The sequence below is a fragment of the Narcine bancroftii genome, chromosome 7, assembly GCF_036971445.1.
Source record: "Narcine bancroftii isolate sNarBan1 chromosome 7, sNarBan1.hap1, whole genome shotgun sequence".
In the NCBI taxonomy this organism is placed as follows: domain Eukaryota; kingdom Metazoa; phylum Chordata; class Chondrichthyes; order Torpediniformes; family Narcinidae; genus Narcine; species Narcine bancroftii.
The window spans coordinates 82765635-82785008 of NC_091475.1; the positions used below are offsets into that span (position 1 = coordinate 82765635).

Sequence of the window (19374 nt, forward strand, 5' to 3'; positions counted from 1 at the left end):
TATAAAGAAAAAACCTCTGACATCTCCCCTAAACTTTCCTCCACTCGCCTTAAACTGTTTTCTGCTTTTTGCTGTTGTCACCCCAAGAAAAAGGTGCTAGTTAAGTCTCTCATAATCTTCTATACCTCTATTAAGTCACGTCTTTCTCTTCATCGCTCAAAAAAAAATCCTAGCTCTGTCAATCTTGCTTCATATGAAAGTGCATCAACTTCCACACTTATCTGGATTGAATTCTATCTGCCACTTCAGCCCAACTCTGCATCCTGTCTATTTTCTATAATTCTGATTTTTACCATTGCTACCACCAATGGAGCTATAGTTTTTTTCTCATCTCTGAGCCACCACTCTTGTGCCTTTAGTTATTTCACCATGTAATATCTCCTCCTTCTTGACTCATTGCTGGCCTTCAATTTTCTCTTCTACCATTTCCCTGAATAAAAAAAAATTGATAGCTGAAAAGTTATCGATCTGAAATTTTGACTTTTTCCCCCCTCCACCGCTATCCCAGTAATGAATATGCCTGCCATTTTCTCTTCTCGTGGCTGATTGAGAATAAATTGCCTGAATCAATTAGGCTGTTGTGTATAAAAGTTGGGCATTCATGTATTTTTGTTATAGACTTGAATTTGTTTCGTTCTTTTCATGTGATTCATGTTCTGAAAAGTGCATGGAAAATAGGAATCCATGTGGCATTTCAGTTAAAATGGCTCAATTCATTTTTATTTCCTTTTTGCTTAAGTTTGAGTGGTCCTTGAATGGCATCTGGTGGACATTTGATGATTTGACTCAAATGGGTTGCATCAGGATACAGCAATTATATGAATGACATGAAAACAACGATACAAATTCAAGTCTATAACAAAAATAGAGGTAACCAAAGGGATGGAGTTATAAGTTTAGACATGACCTTGTAATTCACTACATCACTTTACAGCAATTTCGCCATTATGCTGGAGTTTAAAAACATATATAATTGAACTGTTTAGAATCCTGAGGATTCGTGAGGTGGACGTGGGTGAATCTATATTTAGGATTCGCTGTTTGAAAATAAGGGGTTACCACATTTAAGATAGAAGCAAGGAGTCATCTGTTCTCTCACGGGGCTATAAACCTTTTGAACTTGCTTCTTCAGAACCTTAAAGCTGAGCGTGATGGATTCAGGAGAAACAAGGGGTGACTGGAAGTTGGAGGGATTGTAGAGAAAGATTGCAATCAAATTGAATGACAGAGGTAGCTTTACTCCTGTTCCCAATTTCTGCATGTCCTGATCACAGACAAGTTGTCAGCCTCAGATCAGCACTGGGGTGAAAGGGAGGTAATAATGTTGAGATGAGTGCAGAAAACATATAGGTATAATGAATGAGAAATCCAGCTTGAAATGAAAAGTTAGGGTTTGAGGTTTCAAATGTGTAGAAAGTATTTCTTAAATTTTTGAGAGTATGAATTTTCTGCGTTTTTTTTTTTGTAATCTATTCCTCGCATCTTTCAAAACATTGTAAGTGCTGCAGAATTTAATTGAAAGGAAAAGAATGAAATGAGAGCTTGAATTGTGATTGTGTGAACATTGTGTTACAAGATCAAACCAGCAACCACAAAGAAGGCATATCACACAAGGGTAAAGATGAACAATTACTTTATTAACCAAAAATTCACCTTCAAACTTTAATTCAAAATCCCCCCTTTTATAACAATGCCCACTGGTCACTATGCAAATCTCTATTATAACAGTGTAAAACTAATAAATTCCCCAGCCTGAATATAACATATGTAGTTATAATTCCAACCAGCCCACAGAAAAACTTAAGACACAAAACACACAAGACTCACAAAACTTCGATCTCAACTGAAGCAAAGATCATAAACAAAATTCAGTGTGTTTGGTAAACTGAAGCCAAAAGATCTTAGAGACAGAGAGTACAAAATTTAAAGTTGTCTTGTGTTGCTTGCAGAGAGAGGAACAATGGGCTTGGTCCGGATTCTTTTGGCTGCGTTCGGAATGTTCATCCTTTTTGAAATCCCAACATTCTAAACTGTCCTTCAGACCATGACTCCTGCTCTGGGCCTCCTTCCACTCCACAGCACCACCCAGTGGTGGTTTATCGTCCAAGTCTAGAATTTAAAAAAATTTCTGCACATGCTCAGTCCATCTCCCACTCTCTCAGCAGTCCACCTTCACCTTGGCTCTCTAAGCCAAACTGTCACTTTTCAACACAAAACCACACAACACATAGGCCAATACACAACACAGAACTCTGTAACAATTAAAAAGGTGCTTCTCCACTGAAGGAAAGCTATAGGACTGGGACAGCAGAGTGGCACAGCTGCTAAACTGGCTGCCTCATAGAATTGCTGCTGGTTGATCCATGGCCTCTGGTACTTTGTGTATGGAGTTTGCATATCCTTCTGTGACTGTGTGGGTTTCCATTGAGTACTTCAGGTTTCTCTCACCTCCCCAAGTGGGTAGGCCATTTGGTTATGTGGATGAGTGGTAGAATTTTGTAGGTTTTGATGAAATTGTAGAGAATAAAGATTAAAATACACCAAGGAGAAATGTAGGATTAATGTAAATGTGTGGATTATAGTTGGTGTGGTCTTGATGGGCTGAAGGCCTGTTTCTTGCAACAAACAACAGACCAGCATGGTTAAGTCCAGTGGAGAATTGGGAGACACCCCATCAGGGGGAGTGGAATGCCAGTATATGATGAGCAAGTTATTAGAGCAGGAGACCAAGAGACAATGCAACAGCAGAAACAATTTGGGTAGCAGAGAGCTTTAGAAATACAACTGTCAATCATGAAGTGATGGAACAGAGAGATGGTGAATAAAGTGTTTCATATTCATTTTTAAGGTGATTCACTTCTTAAGCATATTTTGATCATTTATTTCTTGTGCAGGATACAAAATTATGGATTATAATGGAATATCTGGGTGGTGGCTCTGCCTTAGACTTGGTAAGTATTCTTTTAAAATGTAATGAAATATTCATTAGGAAACCTTGAATTTAAGGACGTGAGAGAACAGTTCACAGAGATTATCTTCGCGTCAATGCCCAATCTAGGTCTTGTAGGAGCTGCAGTTTTATTAGAAGAACAAATATTGATGAGGGTTTAAAAGGCAGTGAAATGAGAAAGTTGCAAGTGTCAGTTGCTCTATACAGATGGACTAAGTTGCAGGGAAATTATTCAGTATGTTGGTATTTAATTTTTCGCCCTTGAAATTTTGTAATTTTCTGATCCAGTGCCTCATAACACATTCAAAATATCAATTTTAGCTTCCAATCTTGTGACAATTTCTTCAACAAATTGTAAAGCTTGTGATTTAGTACCTTTTCTTCCAATTTTCCCTTGTATGGGTTGAAGAACAGTCCTTCCACTTCTTAACTGTGCCATTTAGAGGGAAATTGCTTTTACAGATTAAAATAGCTGTTAGGTAGTGGGAAAAAAGTTGGATGTTGAAGAGCAACACCAGAAACATTTTACTCCATTGGCCACCAGCTGGAGTCTTAGTTATTTAATTTTTAATTGACATTTTTAAACAATTTGGTGTGTACTACTGCAATGAAGATTGTAACTCATTGAAGTATTTGGATGTTTAGAAGTGTATTAACAAAATCAAAGTTGAAATATGTTACTTTCCTGGAGGGTTAGAGTTACAAGGAGAGACTGGATAGACTGGGACTTCTTATCCTTTGATCAAAGGAGATGAGGTTATGCCTTTTACTTGCTTCTTAAGTCATGAGGGAAATAGATAAGGTGGATAGCAACAGCCTTTCTCCCTGGGTTGGGAATCTAAAACTTAAAAGGCATATTTTAAAGGTGAGAGTTTTAAAATCTAAAAGGGGTCTGAGGGGCACCTCTTTCCGTTGGCAGGGCTGTGGGTACGTGGAATGGGCTTCCAAGAGGAACTGATTGAGCATTTAAAAACATTTTAAAACATTTAAAAAATTTTAAAACATTTAAAAGATATTTAGACAGACACATGAATAGGGAAGGTTTAGAGAGGCATATGGACCAAATATAAGCAAATAGGGCTAACTTGGGTATGGATGAATTGAGCTGATGGGACTGTTTCTTCGAGGGGCAGGAGAATACTATCTATCCCCTTGAGTCAGTTATGCTGCTGCCTGGGTTTAATCCTGACCTCATGCAGAGTTTGCATGTACTTTCTATGATGACGAGATATATCCCATGATGAGCTGGTTATGTGTCTAAACTGCCTCTTGTGTAGATGATGGAGGGCAGTTAGAGAATAAGTGAGCAAAAGAGAGAGAACTAGTTTCCGGGAAATAAATGAGGAACTGGGATTGTTTTGATCGCCAGATCCAAGTTAATGGACCAAATATTCATTGTCTCAAGGAAATTCAATATGATATTTGCATTGAAAACTTGCCCTTACTTTTATAAGCAATGGAGAGTTTTTAAAATATCGATGGAAAGGATAGATTTGAATGAGAAATTCTCCATAAAATGACTGAGGAATAGAAAAGAGTATTGAAGGGTTAGACTTACTGAGGAGGCTGATTTAGATGAGCTCTCTGTACACTTCTGGGTACTGTGCTTTGAGTAAGATGGATTGGCCATGGAGGAAGTGCAGTACAGGTTCCCCAGAATAATATGAGAGGGGAAGAAGTTGTCTGGTTTTGTATTCCCTTGTATCAGGAATTGAGAGATGATCCATGGGAGGTAATGAAAGATTTGATAGGGTTGGAAAGACTTTCAAAAGTGGATTTGAGAAAGAGTCATAAACTAGAACCAGACTCTAGGAGCAGTGTGAGAGAATAATTAATACACCAACCAATAATATCTTACATATTTTAGTACCAAGTAAATTTTCTGCAAGTCTACTTGCCAATCATTAACAGAAGTACCCCAGTATTTATTTAAATTTTTGACATTCCTGCAGTTTACTTCTTTTTGAAATTGAAAATTAAGTATTTTGTACAGAGGATATTAAGCTTTACAGAGTGTGTAAAACAAGCAATCATGTAAATTAGTTCAGTGAATTAAAAAAAAAGGGCAGTACGGTTGGAGTAGCAGTTAGCACAACACCTTTACAGTGCCAGTGATTGAGACCAGGGTTCAAATCCTGCACTGTCTATAAGGAATTTGTTTGTTTTACCCGTGTCTATATGGGTTTTCCTTTGGGGGGGGGGGGGGTCCAGTTTGAGACGTACCAGAGGTGTAAATTGGGCGGCACGGATTTGTGGGCTGAAATGGCTTGTTACTGTGCTGTATGTCTAAATTAAATTATGAACACTTCACAGAAAAGGCAGTGAAATGCTGAATCTTTTTCCCCAAAATACCCTGAGATCTGGAGGTTATTGAAGTCACCCATGCTAAGATTGTCAAATTTTTGTTGGGTAAGTCAGCTAAAAGACTTATTATGGAACCAAAATGGGTTAAAATGAAGACCATGATCGATTTAAGTAATCAACCAGGTTTATGATGCTAAGTGGCCTCCTTGTGAACCATTTGGGTAGAATCTTAGCAGTAACCTCGTGTTGATGCTATATTTTTCTCTCCAGTTGGAACCTGGATCACTGGATGAGTACCAGATTGCGACAATACTAAGGGAAATCTTAAAAGGTCTTGAATATTTGCACTCAGAAAAGAAAATCCACAGGGACATCAAAGGTAGGAAAATGAAGAGGTAATTTCCAGCCAATGATCATCACATTGCAATACACACGTGTGCTGGAGAAACTTAGCAGATCACGCAACATCTATGGGAAGTAAAGAGTAACCAGCATGTTGAGCCTGGGGCCTTCATCAGGAATAAGGAAAAAAAAACAGGTAAATACCTGAATAAAAAGGTTGGGAAATGGTGGGGGAAGGGAGAAGCACCATCTAACAGGCAAGAGGTAAGGTGGGTACATGGGAGGATAGAAGAGAAAAAAGCTGATGGGGAGAGGGCAGAGGGTAGCTTTCTGTTAGGAGAAGGAAGGGAAGGGGGTGGGGAGCTGGAGGATCTGAGAGGAATAGGGAATGATAGAGACATGGGGAGGGTGGTTAATGGAAATCGAAGAAGTCAATGCTAATGCCTTGGTAGGCGAGTGCTCAGACAGAATATACGGTGTTGTTCCTCCGATTTGTGGGTGATCATTGCATTGCTTTTTTGCAGCGGCCAATGTCTTGCTGTCAGAGCAAGGCGAAGTTAAACTGGCAGACTTTGGAGTTGCTGGGCAGCTGACTGACACACAGATAAAGAGAAATACCTTTGTGGGCACGCCGTTTTGGATGGCACCCGAAGTTATTAAACAATCAGCTTACGATTCCAAGGTATGTGCCCCTCCAGAATAAGCTGCTGATGGCCATGATGTTCATGGACAATATCATCCCATATTGTTGGGTACTGCAGGCAATGTCTCAACTGTGCTTCAACTAGTAGGTCCCTGGGTTATTTTGGACTGCAATTAAGAATCAATGTAAGCTAGGATGTCAGAATTAAAGAGAACTGAGGAGCACCTTCATCAAACAGAGGGTGGAGATATGTGGATCTAGCTGCCAGAAGAAGGGGTAGAAGCAGGGACAAATGTGATCTTCAAGACTAGTACATACCTAGGAATGGTTTAGAGGGATATGGGAGAAACACATTTGGCATGGGCAAGATGGTGCTGTAGAATTCCATGACTGATCTCGTTGAAGTTGATGGGAATCTGGGGAGGATTAAAAAAAGATGGGATTAATGCAGGATTGATGTCAGGCACAATTCAATGCCATCGACAAGTTTGCTGATGACACCACAGTTATTGGCAGAATCACAAATGGCAATAAGGAAGTGTACACGTCAGCTTGTTGAATGGTCTACCAACAACAACCTTGCGCTCAACGTCAATGAAACCAAGGAGATGATTGTGGACTTCAGGTGGAAGTCAGGGGAACGCATCATCAATGGCTCAGTAGTGGAGAGGGTCAAGAACTTCAAATTCCTGGGTGTCAACATCTCCAAGGATCTGTCCTGGAGCCTCCTCGTCGATGCAATCACAAAGAAGGCTCGCCAGCAGCTATACTTTGTGAGGTATCTGAAGAGATTCGGTATATCACTGAAAACTCAACAACGTCTCCAGGTGTACTGTGGAGAGCATTCTGGCTGGTTGCATCATTGCCTGGTATGAAGATGCCAATTCTCAGGACAGGAATAAACTCCAGTCTAGGCTGCCCAATAATAATTTACTAAATTTCTTACCTCCCTATTCAAGGGAGGAGATAAGTCTTCGTGGGTGAAAAATAGAATTGCATAAAGTGGAAGAGAAGATAGCGGAGGATTTTGTATATAATTGGGATTCAAAATTATTATCTGGTGAGAAAGAAGCCCCCCTTGTTAGAACATATAATTAATATTTGGAGCAAAATAAATTGCCAGATGGGAACTAAGGGGGAGTATCCAAAAACACCCCTGTCTCAGGTTCATTGAGGATTGTTATGAGCAGGGAGAATTTGTCATTTGAACAATTACAAAACAAGTATGGTATTGGTAACAATACAATACAATATTCTGCTGTTTTCAGTTAAGAGCATACTGAAGGGATAAACTGGGCCCGACAATGATCTATCAAAATGTAGCGATGTGGAGACTCTGATTCAAAAGGGAAACACCAAGAAATTTATTTTAGCGATGTATTTATTACTTCAAATTGGAACCCCAAGACAGAGATGGGAATCAGACTTAAATATAAGTATTGGTGATCAAAGCTTGTCCGATTTATTTCAGGACTGCACAATAAATACAATAAATAATTGGTGCCATATAATATTTTGCAAAAATTATAACTCACACCGCAAAAATTAAATGAATAAAAATGAGACATTTCAGATCAATGCTTTAGGTGCGGTGAGATGGATACATTCAACTTGGGCATGTTCCAAGGTAAGACCCTTTTGGGTAGACCTGGGGAAACTCTTAGGGCAAATTACAGGAATCCAATTTCCACAGAACCCAGACTATTCTTACTGGGGAATATTGATGGTATAAGACCTAAAATGAGGTTGTCTCAACATCGAACAATATTTGTCAAGAATATATAGTGGTTACTTGGAAGTCTGATTCCCATCTAGGTAAAGCCCATTGGAATGTGGAAATGCATAGATGTGAATATTACCTAAAACCTAAGAAATAAGTGACATTCTTAAAAGTATGGCAACTATATTTACAAAATGTCGATGCAAATTTTAAATGTGTCCCATCTCACTCACGAGACCTATGCTAGCATCCTCTTGATCCAGGTTAAATCACAAAAACCTGAAACTTGTTGGGTAAACGATGGATCCCCAACAATCCCTCTTTATTTATTTCTTTCTTTTTCTTTTCTCTGGGACTTCCTTTTATAAACTTTTCATGGGAAGGTGGGTGAGGATTATAGTCATCATGTATCATAGATCATTATTTTTAATTTGTATTCAGTTTTTTTCTATGCTTTTGTTGATTGCATGTTTGACTTTAAAAATGTAAATAAAATATTCAACAAAAAAAAACTCCAGAGGGTTAACTTGGTCTGCGACATCACGGGCACCAGACTTCACTCCATCGAGGGCATCTACATGAAGTGGTGTCTTTAAAAAAGCAGCCTCTATCTTCAAAGACCTCCACCACCCTGGCCATGCCCTCTTTACTTCGATCGGGAAAAAAATACAGGAGCCCAAAGTCGAGCATTCAAAAGCACGTGGCTCCTTCCCCACTACCATCAAGATTTCTGAATTATCAATGAACCAAAGACACTGCCTTACTGTTCATGCATTACTAATTTTTTGATTTAGAGTAATGTTGTAAGATGGTTAGAATATAAATGTTTGCATTATGATGCTGCCACAGAACACTGAATTTCATGACTTGTTCATGACAATAAATTCTGATTTTGAAATGAATTAGTGCAATGGACAGTTGATGGACAAGATCTTAGAGGGCTGAACGACTTGCTTCGATTCTGTGTGCAGTGATGATGAGTTTATCGTTGAACTCCTTGTGTAATGTACACATGCAGTTAAATTCTTACTAGCTACTGCCGAACAGGTACTTTGTTTTAAAAAAAAAATGGTTAGTGTAGTGATTAACACCATGACCCAGTGCCATTGACCCAGATTTGAATCTGGCACTAACTTTAAGGAGTTTGTAGGTTCTCCCCATATTTATGTGGGTTTCCTTTGGGTGCTTCAGTTTCCTCCCATGTTTTAAAGACAAACAGGGTTAGTAGGGCAATTGGTCATGAGTGTATTCGGTGGCATGAGTTCATGGGCTATAATGCCATGTTACATGCTATTTCTTTAAGTTAAAAGTTCAATAATATACAATGAATTACTTTCAGTGCTGCATGACTGTGTCATTAGTGTTCATTCCTTCAATGGTCTCGGATTCTCAAACTTCTGTATCCAAGTAAAGGATTTAAAATTTTAAAAATAATCTCTTTGTGGCTCCCATCTCATTAGGTGGATTGATGTTTGGACAATTCTGCCTTGAACTGTCTTAGGAGGTGTTACCATCTTATTGGTAATAGGTTTTGTGGCAGACAAGCCCTGGTTCTATGGAAGCAAGAATCTTGACTGAACTATTTTGGGTGACTGGAACATGCTTACATACCTGCTGAAGCAAAGCTATGCATACATTTTTTTAAAAATTCAAAGACATGGATCTAAGAAAAATGGAGGGTTTTGGGTTGTGCAGCAGTGAAAGGTTAGATTGATGGTGGAGTTGGTTTTTATGGGTCAGCTCAGCATTGTGGTTTGAAGGGCCTGTGCTGTTTATGAAAGTAGTAAACCATTATAAAACATTGATTAGAATATTGTGTCCAATCCTGGACATTACACTTACTGAATGATGTTAAGGTCTTACTAGAATCACTACAGGGAAAATAAACCTAATTTCTGTGGAATGTCTGGGCCAGCTAGGTTTGTTCTCAGAAGTTTAAAAACAGATATTCAAAATGCAAGATCGATTATGGAGAAATTGTTTCCATGGGAAGGAAGGTTGTTAATCAGAGGGAGTGATCTGCTTGTATCCATCTCTTAATGGACCTCTCATTCAATCCCAAGTGCAGTGTGTGGTCTTCCAGGGAGGCCATAGCACAGTGTGTGGCCTTCCAGGGAGGCCAAAGCGCAGGGTGTGCTCTTCCAGGGAGGCCAAAGCGCAGGGTGTGCTCTTCCAGGGAGGCCAAAGCACAGGGTGTGCTCTTCCAGGGAGACCAAAGCGCAGGGTGTGCTCTTCCAGGGAGGCCAAAGCGCAGGGTGTGCTCTTCCAGGGAGGCCAAAGCGCAGGATGCAGAGGCAAGTGCAGTTAAAACAGAATAAGGGTGTCATCGTTAAACAACAAGAGGCTCATTTAAGAGATTGATACAAGCTGAAAAGAAACTGTCCTTGAATCTGGAGCTTCATGGTGTTGAGCATGAAAGATGTTCTGCAGCAAGGAAGCATGGAACAGAAGGATGTCAGAGTCCTGTTCCTTCCATGCTTTATGAACTAAACATGTGCAGTTTACTACACCTGAAAATAATCCACATTTCTGCATCAGGGCCCGTCAATGAGGATTGTTTTTTGCTGGTAGAACCTCTTTGAGCTGCATTCTTTATTTGAGTTGAGAGACTGTTGAATTCAAAGCTCAGTCCATGAAGAAATGGAAGTTGACTGGCTCCAATTGAAGGGTATTGGGCAGAATAAGAATTTATTATCACGACAAGTCTCGAAATTTGGTGCTTTTGTGGCAGAGTTATGTGTAAACATTCATATAAAGCACTTTTACAACAATAAATAAAAAAAAACAATAGTGCACAAAAAGGAAAGCAGTGTCTTTGATTCATTGATTATTTTGGAATCTGATGGCAGTGGGGAAGATGCTGTCCTTGTGCCACTGAGTGCTTGTCTTTAAGCTCCTGTACTTTTTCCCTCATGGTAGCAGACTGAAGAAGGCATGGCCTGGATGGTGGGGGTCTTTGAGGATAGAGACTAAAGTCTGGTGCCTGTGATGTTGCAGTTATAAACCTTCTAGAGTTTATTCTTGTCCTGAGAGTTGGCAACCAGCCAGAATGCTCTCCACAGTACATCTGTAGAAGTTTTTGAGAATCTTCAGTAACATAGCGAATCTCCTCAAGCACCTCACGAAGTATAGCTGCTGGTGAGCCTTCTTCGTAATTGCATCGAACTGGAGGCTCCTTGGAGATATTAATACCCAGGAATTTGAAGTTCTTGACCCTCTCTACTGAGCCCTCGATGAGGTGTGCGTTGTGTTTCCCTGGTGCCCCCTCCTGAAGTCCACAATAGTCTCCTTGGTTTTGCTAACATTGAGTGCAAAGTTGTTGGTGTGACACCACTCAACGAGCTGATCTAGCTCCCTCCTATATGCTTCTTTATTGTCGTTTGTTGTTCTGTTAACAACTGGTGTCATTGGCAAATTTGTAGACTGCATTGGAATTGTTCCTGGCCACACAATCATGGGTGTATGAGTAGAGCAGTGGGCTAAGCACACATCCTTGAAATGCGCCTGTGTTGATAATCAGTGAGGAGAAGACGTTTCCAATTCATATTGACTGTGGTCTTCCGATGAGGAAGGAAAGGATCCAGTTGCAGAGGATCACCGTTTGTAGCTTCTTGAACAACACTGGGGAAATAATGGTGTTGAAGGCTGATCTGTAGTCGATGAAGACAGCCGTATGTATGAGTTGCTGTTTTCGAGGTGATCCTAAACTGAGTGGAGAGCCAGCGAATTGCAGTGGGTCCAGATATTTGCTTAGGTACGTGTTAATTCTGGCCATGACCAACCTCTCAAACCTTGACATCAAAGTAGAAGTTAGTGCTACTGGACGATAGTCGTTGGGGCAGCTCACACTGCTCTTGGGCACTGGGATGACTGATGCCCTTTTGAAGCGAGTGGGAGGCTCTGACTGCCACAATGAGAGATTGAAAATGTTGTGTACTCTCCAGCTAATTGGGTTGCCACAGATTCCCAATACTCGGCCGGGTACACTGTCAGGGCCTGACACCTTCCGAGAGTACACCCTCTTGAATGATGTTCTGACATCGTCCTCGGAGACAGGTATCACTGGGTCCTCAGCCTTAGCAGGGATTCTAGTAGGCACTGTTTGGTTCTCTTTCTCAAAGCAGGCATAGAAGGTGTTCAGCTTATCAGGTAATGAAACATGTTACAGAGTTCTGTGTTGTGTATTGGCCTATGTGTTGTGTGGTTTTATGTTAAAAAGTGACAGTTTGCCTTAGAGAGCCAGGGTGAAGGTGGACTGCTGAGAGAGTGGGAGACGGACTGAGCATGTGCAGAAAATGAAAAAAATTTCTGGACTTGGACGATAAACCACCACTGGGTGGTGCTGTGGAGTGGAAAGAGGCCCAGAGCAGGAGTCATGGTCTGGAGGACAGTTTAGAATGTTGGGATTTCAAAAAGGGATGAACATTCCGAATGCAGCCAGAAGAATCCGGACCAAGCCAGTGGTTCCTCTCTCTGCAAGCAACACAAGACATCTTTGAATTTTGTGCTCTCTCTCTCTCTCTCTCTCTCTCTCACTTGTGTGTTTTGTGTCTAAGTTTTTTTTCTGTGGGCTGGTTGGAAATATAACTTGGACTTTAATTACATATGTTATATTTAGGCTGGGGAATTTTAATTTTACACTGTTATAATAGAGGTTTGCATAGTAACTGGTGGGCATTTTTAAAAAAAGGGGGGATTTTGAATTAAAGTTTGAAGGTGAATTGTTGTTAATAAAGTAATTGTTCATCTTTACCCCTGTGTGATATGCCTTCAAGTTGCTGGTTTGATCTTGTAACATAATTTGGGGGCATTGTCCGGGATCAAACCAATTTGGAAGCTTTAGGGGCGATTGACTTGTCCTTAGTTATCAGTCGTCTGAGTTTGACTCAACCTCCAGCTTGAAATTAAAAATAAACGGTGAGTGTATAAATCACCAGCAGAAAAACCAGCAACTATGAATATGGGCCAGTTCATAGCGAACCCTTCAGTGGTTAATTTAAAAATGGCTAAAAAGTCAGAACTGATGGTTATAGTTAGCAAGTTAAAACTTCTTACAGTAAGAACTGGGATGAAAAAAAAGGAAATTGCCCAAAAGATTGTTAAGCACTATGTAGGAAAGGGGGTATTTGAAGAAGATGCATTAGAACAGTTTCCAAAGAAGAAAACTTCAGAGGAAGTAAAGTTGGCTTTGAGAAAACTCGAGTTAGAGGAAAAAAGAGAGGTAGAAAGGAAAGCCAAATGGGAAGCAGTAAGGCAGGCAGAAATGGAGGAAAGGGCAGCCGCAAGGGAGGAGACAGAGAAAGAATGGAAGGATGAGCTAGAACTAGCTAAATTAAAGCTGATCCTAACCCAAGGAGAGGGAGAAGCCCAAAACCCATGCGCTGGTCAGGAGGAGAGGTTTCTGGTCAGTAGGGAAGTGAGGTTAGTTCCTCCATTTGAGGAAGCTGAAATAGACCAGTATTTTCAACATTTTGAGAAAGTAGCTGTAAATTTAAAATGGCCACCAGACCAGTGGTCACTCCTGCTACAAAGTGTTCCTAAAGGGAAAGCCCAACAGGTGTATTCGTGTCTTACTGTACAACAAGCAGGTATACTCCGATCTTATGAACTAGTTCCAGAGGCTTATAGACAAAAGTTCAGGAGTTTAAAAATAGCAGCAACCCAATCTTACCTGGATTTTGCTAATAGGAAGGTTGTGTGTTTTGATCGGTGGTGTGCCGCAATGAAAATAGAAAATAACTTTGATTTATTGAGGGAAATCATTCTGATTGAGGAGATTAAAGATTGTGTTCCTGACGATATTCAAGTGCACTTGGCAGAGAAAAATATAAAAACTTGGCAAGAATTGGCTAAATTCACAGAGCAATGTGCTTTAACCCACAAGCCTAAGTGGACACCAGGGAAAACCTTTCAAAGGAATACTGCTGAAAGAAAATCTAGAAGTGAGGTTAAAGGAAAAGAAATGGGTGAAGAAATTTTTTTTTTCGAGTGTTATTTAGCAAATTGTCCTGTACTGAAAAGGAAGAAAGAGAAAGGGGTGGTACCAACTGCTTGTGTTCAGAGTGAGAAAGTTGGGGATATTTTTAAACCATTCACGACTGAAGGTTTCATTTCGGTTAAAGAAGGATCCAATGAAGTGCCAGTTAAAATCCTGCGGGATACTGGAGCAGTCCAATCGCTTGTATTATGCAATGTTTTGAATTTTGGTGAGGAGACTGACACTGGAGATGTGAATTTAATTAAAGGCATTGGTGGTGAAGCAGAACCTATACCTTTGCATAGAATAGTGATGAAATCAGACTTAGTTAATGCCCCGGTTACAATAGGGAAAAGGTCAAGTCTGCCGGTGGATGGTTTCTCTTTTGTTAGGAAATGATTTAGCAGAGTGTAAATCAAACCTGTGGTGAAACTCACAAGTAAGCCATTGGTTTATGAGTCCAAAAAGGATTTGGAAATCTACCCTGCATGTGCCATTACTAGAGCCATGTCCAGAAAAAAGGTAGAGGTAGAGAAAGTCTGTGATGATCCTGTAGTGGAGGCAAGCATTGAGGACAAACCGAAGGATCCAGCTTTGCTGTTGTCAAGAGAAGAATTAATAGCTAGACAAAAGCATGATCCTGATCTTGCTGGGATAAGAGATAATATTCTGTCTAATCAGGAAAATGAAACTGTGCCTTTGTTCAAGATGGAATATTGATGAGAAACTGGAGACCACAAGTGATACCTGCCAGTGAAAACTGGGCGGTAGTAAGGCAAGTTGTAATTCCCAAAACTTACAGGAATGAAATATTAAAGTTGGCTCATAGTACACCTTTAGGAGGTCACCTTGGAGTGAAGAAGACGGTAGAAAAGATAAGGAAACAGTTTTATTGGCCGAAATTAAGAAAGGATGTTGTGAACTTTTGTAGAACCTGTCACATTTGTCAACTGGTGGGCAAGCCTAATCAAGGACCACCAGTGGCACCTTTACAACCCATCCCTGCTTTTGGGGAGCCCTTCTCAAAAGTGATAGTGGATTGTGTTGGCCCATTGCTAAAAACCAAAGCAGGAAATGAATATTTGTTAATACTCATGTGCACGGCTTCAAGGTTTCCAGAGGCTATTCCTCTGAGAAACATTAAAGCGAAGACGATTGTGAAGGCTTTGTTAAAATTTTTCACATTGGCCTACCAATCGGATCAAGGGAGTAATTTTATGTCTGGAATATTTCAACAGGTGGTGTATGAATTGGGAGCCCATCAAATTGTGTTGTCTGCGTATCATCCTGAAAGTCAAGGTTCCATTTAACTGTGAAAAATATGATGAGGGCTTATTGCATGGAAAATAAAAAGGATTGGGATGAAGGAATCAATTTGTTATTGTTTGCTGTTAGAGAGGCAACTCAGGAGTCTCTTGGCTTTAGTCCATTTGAGTTGGTGTTTGGTCATGAAGTCAGGGGTCTATTACTATTGTTGAAGGAACAGTGGATACATAAAGATATACAATCAAATCTGTTGAATTATGTTTTCAAATTTAAAAACAGATTACATCAGGCTTGCAAGATGGCAAGGAAAATTTTAAAACTGCTTGGGAAAAATGAAAATTCAGTATGATCAGCAAGCAAAATTAGGGACATTAAACCTGGCGACAAAGTATTGGTTTTGTTTCCAATGCAGTCAAAACCCTTGAGAGCTCAGTTTTCATGACCATATAAGGTGAAATCAAAAATTAACCAGATCACCTATGTAATTGAAATACCTGATCGTCAAAGAGACACACAGGTCTGTCACGTGAATATGCTTAAACCTTACTTTGAGAAAATGACTGAGGAGGAGACTAGGATTCCAACCAAGGTGCTAGTTATAGAGGAAAGTAAGGAGGAGATAAGTTTCATGGAAGGTCATGGAGCACAGAAAGTGATAAGCCCCAGGCTGGAAAATTCTATAGTTTTGCAAAACTTAGACACCAAGTTAATGCATTTGACTAAATCAGAAAGGGAAGAAATGAAGACATTACTTATGAAATTTAAGGATATATTCCCAGATGTTCCAAGAAGAACTACTGTGGCTTGTCATGATGTGGAAGTCAGTGATGCTAAGCGTATTAAGCAGCATCCATACCGAATTAATCAGGAAAAGAGCAGGTTGTTGGATCAAGAGGTGGATTATATGCTCAAAAATGACATGATCCAAAAATCGAGTTCAAATTGGAGTTCACCCTATGTTCTGGTGCCTAAACCAGATGGCTCAATTAGGTTTTGTACAGATTATCGAAAGGTAAACATGGTGACAAAGACTGATACATTCCCTATCCCCAGAATAGATGATTGTATAGATAAGGTGGGGAAAGCTAAGTTTCTTACAAAGATTGATCTCTTAAAGGGATACTAGTGTGGTCCTTTGACAGAGAGAGCGGCAGGGAGATCTCTGCATTTGTTACACCTTTGAAATTGTATGAGTATAATGTTATGCCTTTCGGGATGAAAAATGCACTTGGCACATTTCAGAGAATGATTAAGGCAGTAATTCAGGGTTTATATTGATGATTTAGTAATTAGTACGGATACATGGGAAGAACACGTGCTTGAATTAGAGCAGTTGTTTCAGAGACTGGTGGAAGCACACCTCACAGTGAATTTGCACAAGAGTGAGTTTGGACATGCCACTGTAATTTATCTGGGTTATGTGGTAGGACAAGGACAGATGGCACTGGTTGAAGCGAAAGTATTGTCTATCACTGCATTCCCTATCCCCGGTAATAAGAAAGCTCTTCGGAGATTTCTAGGTATGATTGGCTACTATCGTAGATTAACAAAACTACTTGGAAAGAAAGAAAAATTTATCTGGTCAGATGCGTGCCAGGAAGCGTTTCTGAAGTTAAAGGCCATTTTATGCCATCAGCCTGTACTTTTGTCCCTTAACTTTGAAAGGCCATTCTTTTTAGCTGTGGACACCATTGACGAAGCAGTTGGTGCTGTACTGTTACAGAAGAAGGATGGTGATGGAGCGGAACTTCCTATTTTGTACTTCTCGAAAAAGTTTAACGACCATTAACAAAATTACTCAATCATTGAGAAGGAGTTATTAGCGCTTGTTTTAGTGTTACAAGATTTTGATGTGTATATTTGTACTGCTCAAAAAACATTAATAATATATACTGATCATAATCCATTCATAACTGGAGCTTAATGTTACAAGAGTATAATTTAATTATTACACACATAAAGGGGATGGATAATGTAATAGCAGATTGTTTGCCAAGATGTTAATCTAGGTAGATATGAATCTAATCGCATACTTACTGTAAAAAAAAATGGAGTGTTTTTTTATGTAATACTTCCATTAATTGTTAAAAATTTGTTCTTGTGGACCAAATTTTTTTTTTAGCAGAGGAGGTGTTACAGAGTTCTGTGTTGTGTATTGGCCTATGTGTTGTGTGGTTTTATGTTAAAAAGTGACAGTTTGCCTTAGAGAGCCAAGGTGAAGGTGGACTGCTGAGAGAGTGGGAGACGGACTGAGCATGTGCAGAAATTGGAAAAATACATTTTTGGACTTGGACGATAAACCACTACTAGGTGGTGCGGTGGAGTGGAAAGAGGCCCAGAGCAGGAGTCATGGTTTGGAGGACAGTTTAGAATGTTGGGATTTCAAAAAGGATGAACATTCCGAACATAGCCAGAAGGATCCGGACCAAGCCAGTTGTTCCTCTCTCTGCAAGCAACACAAGACAACTTTGAATTTTGTGCTCTCTCTCTCTCTCTCTCTCTCTCTCTCTCTGAATTTTGTTTATGATCTTTGCTTCAGTTGAGATCGAAGTTTTGACTCTTGTGTGTTTTGTGTTTGTTTTGTGACTAAGTTTTTCTGTGGGCTGGTTGGAAATATAACTTAGGCTTTAATTACATATGTTATATTTAGGCTTGGGGAATTTATTAGTTTTACACTGTTATAGAGATTTGCATAGTAACCAGTGGGCATTGTTATAAAAGGGGGGGGGGATTTTGAATTAAAGTTTGAAGGTGAATTTTTGGTTAATAAAGTAATTGTTCATCTTTACCCCTGTGTGATATGCCTTCTTTGTGGTTGCTGGTTTGATCTTGTAACAAACATTGCAGCCATCTATGGTGTTTGCCATCGTTTTGTAGGCTTTAATGGCCTGCACTTCCTGCCATAACTGGAATTGCCACTTTGCTTCAGAAATGACCTTTTGCAGGTCAAACCTGGACTTCTTGCAGAGATCTTGATCCCTGGCTTTAAACACCCTTGATCTCACCTTCATTCAAAGTCGTCCTGCAAATACTCCTCCACCTCCCTTGTCCATACTTTCGCGGTCTGCAATAATGGTGCTATGGCCCACAGCCTCTGCTTGTATTCCAGGAGTACAAGAACAGCCAGGTGATCAGCCTTGCTGAATTGCGGTTGTAGTATGGCTCGGTAGGCGTTCTTCATGGTGGTGTAGCTGTAATTGAGTATGTTGGTTCCCCTGGTTTTGCATTTGATGTGTTGGTGGTAGTTTGTCAGAGACGTCTTCAGGTTGGCTTGATTGAACTCCCCTATAATGATCAGGAAGGCATCAGGATGTGCTGACTCATGGTTGTTGATGACAGTGCTCAGCCCCTTCAGTGCCAGCCTGATGTTAGCCTGAGATGGAATGTACACTGTGGCCAGGATGATGGGGGTGAACTCCCTCAGCAGGTAGAATGGGCAGCAATTAATCACTAGATATTCTAGGTCTGGGGAGAGGACTGGGACATAACCGTCACATCTGTGCACCATGATGAATTGATGATGACACAAACGTTGCCTCCCCTGGTTTTTCCTGACGCCACTGTCCGGACATCAGGGTGGATGGTATCGCCATGGGGTGTAACGCTGTATAAAGAATACCTGCGTTTAATCATGCTTCTGTAAAGCACATCACACAGCACTCCTTGATGTCTCTGATGTTGGTGTGGCTTGGAGTTCATCAAGTTTGTTCTCCAAGGATTGTACGTTGGCCAGGAAGATGGTAGGGAATGTAAACCTCGGGGTCTGGCGTCTCAGCTTAACCTGTAGCCCTCCCTTGCATTCATGTGGTTGGATCTTTACATGGTCCATGGATCCGCTGGCACATTCAGTACCTTGCATAATGTTTGGAATAAAGGCACTTTTTTTCCTTAATTTTCCCTTGTGCTCCACAGTTTTAAATTTGTAATCAAACAATTCACATGTGATTAAAGTACGCATTCCAGATTTTATTCAAGGTTATTTGTATCTATTTTGGTTTGAGCATGTAAAAAAAATTCACCAAGACAAATAGTTACTTAAACAAAAACAAAAGTTACTTTTAATTTTTAAACATAAAAACAGGATCAAACTTTAACTTGTTACTATTAACTTAACCCCCTTCTGATTCTAAGCACATGTGTATGTCAAGTGTATAAGTTGAGAAAAGTTTTTT

At 40.1% G+C, this 19374-nt stretch overlaps 1 protein-coding gene across 2 annotated transcripts in view; it reads left to right on the top strand.

The window, feature by feature from the left end:
* Nucleotides 1-19374, top strand: part of LOC138739083 (serine/threonine-protein kinase 24) — a 50855-nt gene that overhangs the window by 20074 nt on the left and 11407 nt on the right. For both annotated transcript variants that reach the window (XM_069890542.1, XM_069890541.1), the window contains exons 4-6: nucleotides 2895-2951; nucleotides 5525-5633; nucleotides 6121-6278. In XM_069890542.1, the coding sequence (XP_069746643.1) occupies nucleotides 2895-2951; nucleotides 5525-5633; nucleotides 6121-6278 (324 nt within the window). The remainder of the gene's footprint in view (nucleotides 1-2894; nucleotides 2952-5524; nucleotides 5634-6120; nucleotides 6279-19374) is intronic.